The following is a 4205-nucleotide window of genomic DNA, read 5'->3' on the forward strand; positions in this document are numbered from 1 at the left end:
CGTGGGCGTCAGGACCCTGCCCCAACGGGGTGCCACAGGCACCCCTCCAGAGGTGGCAGAGACCTGGACTCCTGACAGCCAGCGTCTCTCAGCCCTGACCCTGGGCCTGAAAGTCTCCCCGCTCCGCTGGCCCCCGCCAGTCCGAGCCAGGCAGCATCTCTGTGCAGCGGGCAAGGCGGGCGTGAATGGCTCTCTCTCTGCCCGCTGCTACCCTCCCAGCCCCTGGCCTTGGCCTCTGGGCCCAGCACCCTCTGCCCTGCCTGGCCACCCACCTCCTGCATCCCCAGGCCCATAACCGGTCCTAAAGGTCCAGCCACTCCTCAGCTTTGGGGCCCCTGCTGGACCCCCTCTCAGTCCCTCGGTCCCAGACGGATTCCCCAGGCCCTGGCACGCACCGTGCAGGGCGGCAGCCTTCCGGTGGAACTCCCGGGCCTCCTGGTAGTTGCCGAGGGCGTTGTGGGCCATCCCGAGGTTTGTCAGCACCGTGGCCGCCTCTCCCGGCGCCCGGCACAGGGGCAGCGCCTGCAGGAAGGCCTCCGCCGCCAGCGGGAACAGCCGGAGCTGGGAGTAGCTCAGGCCTAGGTCATTGTACAGCCGCCCTGGGGGGCCAGGCCAAGGTCACGGGTAGCCAGGCCGGATGTGACCGAGGCTGCACTGGGGTAGCCCCCGTCCCACGCTCCTTCCCCAAGGCCCACCGGCCCCTTCCCCAGCCCTCAGAAAGGCCTCTGCTTCCACCCCACCTCTGAGTGTCGCCCGGCCCGAACGTCCCCACAGCCCAAAGGCCTCACCCAGCAGCCCCCGCTCGGCGCTCCTCTCTGCGAGCCTCCGGCTTTCCTGCAGCACCCGCACCACCTCGCTCACCGCGTGCTGCCCGCTGCTCAGCATGCAGCCCGCCGCGGCCCCCAGCGCCAGGGCTGCAGCCCGCGGCTGCCCGGCCTGCGCATAGGCCCGGCTCGCTTCCTGCAGGCAGTGAGCTGCTGGCTCGGGCTGCCCCAGAGCCTGGTAGCAGGCTCCCATTTTTGCCTGGGCTCGCCCCTGGTCACAGAGTGGCTGGTAGTGGCCCAGGGCCTTGCGGTACCAGGCCAAAGCTTGAGGCAGGTCACCCAGGGCATGGTAGGCCAGAGCCACGTTGAAACACTGGTCGCCGTGACGCCCGCCCTGTGCCTGCCCCTCAGGCTGGGCTCGCAGGAGCAGCGCGAGGCCTCGGGCTGGGTCCCCGGTCTCCACGTAGGCGGCCCCCAGGTTGAAGGCACAGGCCTGGAGGACGAGGGTGTCCCTTTCTCGTGGGGCCTCGGAGGCCAGGAGGAAGGCCCTCTGGAAGCTGGTCAAGGCCTCCTGGTCCTGGCCGGCCAGTAGGGCCCTGTGGCCAGCCCTGGTGAGGCCCAGGATGCTGGCCCCCCGCTGTGGCCACTTTCTCTTCTTTTCCTTCTTGGCGCTTGAGCGCTCCGGCTCAGGCTCTCGCGGGGCGTCCTCGGGGGAGGGGGAAGACATGGCGCTGACAACGGAGAGCACGGGGTTCAGCACAGCGCCCTCGGCACCCCCCAAGCAGAGGCCCTGTCAGGCGGTGCGGCGGCTTCCCTGCCCGGCTGAGATCCCTGGGCTGCGGGAACCTCCCGTGCCACCGCGCTTTGCTTCATCTACGCCACTGTCACCGTAATGCCCGGCCAATTCTTAGCCCTCCCTCCTGCAGGTTAATAGCTTCCTTCCGAACGGCCCGCCCCTCGGCCAGCTTCCCTCTGCCCTCCACGTGCCGCCTGGCATGTGTCACACGGGGCCAGAGCTGGCACTTCTCGTGTCTCTCTCACCTATTCGATTTGGAGCGACTTGAAGGGCCTGGCACAGAGCAGGTAGCTGTTTATCACACATTTATCCCAATAAACGCTGACCAGACGAGATGAAAGCGCCCGGAGATGGCTGGTCACGGCGTCTAACGCACTTAAGACGGCCCGACGCGGCCACTCTCACGGTTGGCAGGGCCCGTCCTCCAGCGTCTGCCCCGCCCCCGCGTCATCGCACGCACCACCCACTCATAATCTAGGTGCTCCTGCCGCATCTCAAGACGTAGCTCAAACCACGTCAGCAGACGCTCGGGGAGCCCCTGCCACGTGCGGGGGGCACCAAGCCCAGGAGGCTCCTGAACTGGCAAGGGGCCAACTTCCAGGAACGAGGCCGCCGCCTGCTGCCCTCTTGCTGTCTGCCCCGGGGGACCCTTTCTCCCCCGTCTGCTGGCTGGTTCCGGCCCCCGCCCCCACACCCTGCTCTCCAGGCGCCCTTAAACCCAGGACGCTCTTTCATCGGCTCTGCTTCCGGACAGGGCCTCTCCTCTAGAGAGGTGGGGCCTGTTCCCAAGCTCTGCTCCCCGGTGCTGGAACAGGAGAGAGACCCAGGCACTGGGGTCTCAACACCCCCGCCCTGTTTTAGGAGAAGCGGCTGAGATGGTACTTTCCCCTTCTATAGAAACTCCTCCTGCGCCTGACAACACCCAGGAATCCTGCCTCTTTGGGGCCATCGCTCCGTCCTGGGGCCTCAGCCGGGAGACACCTTACCTCCTCGATCTTCTCCGCAGATGGCTTTCTGGAATGGTCCCTCTGGCTTAAGTTACCGCCCCTGGCTCTTAGCTCAGAGCCCTGGGGGTTACCAGACAACCAAGTACCGCCCTCCGCTCCTAGGGGATTCTTTGATTGACAGATCAGGTGACCTATCGTAGTGCTGGACCCCGGGGGTGCCTGGGCACGGATGCCTGGGTTCCATTGCCTGCCCTGTCCCACCCCTGCAGACATATCCCTCAGGTCTTTGACTGGGAGCAATGAGTCAAGCATCGTGGGTCTGTTATTGGCTACAACCTCAAAGACCGTCTCCCCCTTTCACAGAGGAGGGGGCCAGGCTCAGACCGCAGGTGTGACCTGCCAGAGGTCACAGAGCAGTCGGGCAGCTGGGACCAGACCCCGGGCTTTCTGCGGCTGGGTCCCCTCCACTAGCTGCGACGGCCAGCTTTAAAGAGGCTCGGGCCGCTCCGAAAGCGAACCCTCCCGCACGCACGTGGGCACGCGCGCTCGCGCGCTGCGCTTCTGCGGGGTAGTTTCGCAGATGGGAACAGGGCGAAAGGTCGATGGTCAGGAAAGGCCTGGGCATCAGAAGAGCCTCGCTGCCCGCGGACCCCCTTTTCCTGGCTCCGCGGATCCGCAGCCCCCCGAGTTCTGCGTCATGGGAGGACGGCAGGCCCCTGGGTGGCCTGCATCAGAGAGCAATGTCCTCGCTGACCTGGGAACGGGCCTCTTCTAAGTAGAGGGGGCTTTGCTAGAAACGAAGGGAACTCTGAGGGAACGGTGGGGCTCAGCCGCGTTTGCCCGGGGCCTCCGCCCGGGGCCTTCGCCCAGGGCCTGCCGTGCCAGGTCCGAGGCTCCTCGGCCCACGGCCGGGCCTGCAGGAGCCACCTCAGCCTGGCCGGGGCCAGACGGGCTGCTCAGTCTGCTGTGGACTCCGGGGCTTCCCCGAGGCGGGGTGATTTGGGGAGACACAGGGACTGAGGCCGCTGTCACCGCACTTCCAGTGGCTCTCAGCGATCCGGCGATCTGTCTGCATCATTCTCTCGTTCGTTCACTCTGCCCTTTGCTCTTTCCCGCTTGACCTGCGCTTCCGCCTCCCTGATTTTAACTCCAGCGACAGGCCAGTGCCTCCTAGACCGAGCTTGTCCAGGGGCAGTTCCCGCTTCCTCTAACCCGCCCACGCTGCGTTCCGCCTTAGCCGGTGGCCCACGCCCGGGTCCCCGAGCTGGTAGACGCCCATGTGGCCGCCCCTCCTGCAGCTCCCGGTCCGGCCGCTCCCCCTTCCACAGCCGCTCTCCAGCACACCTCTCCTCTCGGTCTGGCGCCCATGGCCTCGGGGGCCGGCGGTCCGCAGTGGTCAGGGGCTCGCCCTGGAGCTGGCCCTGGCTCTGCGCGTTTTCAGCGGGGCGGCACTTCTAAGCCTCTGGTTGCTCATGTCCTCTCGTGCTCTGCCTTAGCCACGGCCTCCCCGCCTCCTGGTCCTTCCTCCTCTCCCCACCTCTGTGGGCCCCTTAGGGACGACAAATACAGTCAGGATGCGAGAAGGCTGCACACACCCCGACGCCTGGAAAGGGCCGGGCGGATGAGAAGGAGGTGTCCGGGGTCCGCGGGGAGGGAGCGCGGGGCCCGCCCGGCCGGACTGCAAATCCCAGGGTCCCC

General features: G+C 67.0%; 1 protein-coding gene across 3 annotated transcripts; it reads right to left on the bottom strand.

Annotated features, from left to right (window-relative positions):
- Positions 1–6: 6 nt before the first annotated feature.
- TTC24 (tetratricopeptide repeat domain 24) lies at positions 7–4199 on the bottom strand. 3 transcript variants are annotated; one of them, XM_023534361.1, is made up of 3 exons: positions 2547–4199; positions 789–1470; positions 7–599 (listed from the first exon to the last, which is right to left on the bottom strand). In XM_023534361.1, the coding sequence occupies exons 1-3, from the start codon at positions 2817–2819 to the stop codon at positions 208–210; spliced, it is 1347 nt and encodes a 448-aa protein (XP_023390129.1). In that variant the 5' UTR covers positions 2820–4199; the 3' UTR covers positions 7–207. The 3 variants fall into 3 exon arrangements, with proteins under 3 accessions (XP_023390129.1, XP_011364801.1, XP_023390130.1); XM_011366499.2 differs by having other exon boundaries at positions 789–1495; positions 2547–2692; XM_023534362.1 differs by having other exon boundaries at positions 789–1495; positions 1806–2688.
- Between the last annotated feature and the right edge of the window lie 6 nt (positions 4200–4205).

This window comes from Pteropus vampyrus, unplaced genomic scaffold (assembly GCF_000151845.1).
Source record: "Pteropus vampyrus isolate Shadow unplaced genomic scaffold, Pvam_2.0 Scaffold124, whole genome shotgun sequence".
Taxonomy (NCBI): Eukaryota; Metazoa; Chordata; class Mammalia; order Chiroptera; family Pteropodidae; genus Pteropus; species Pteropus vampyrus.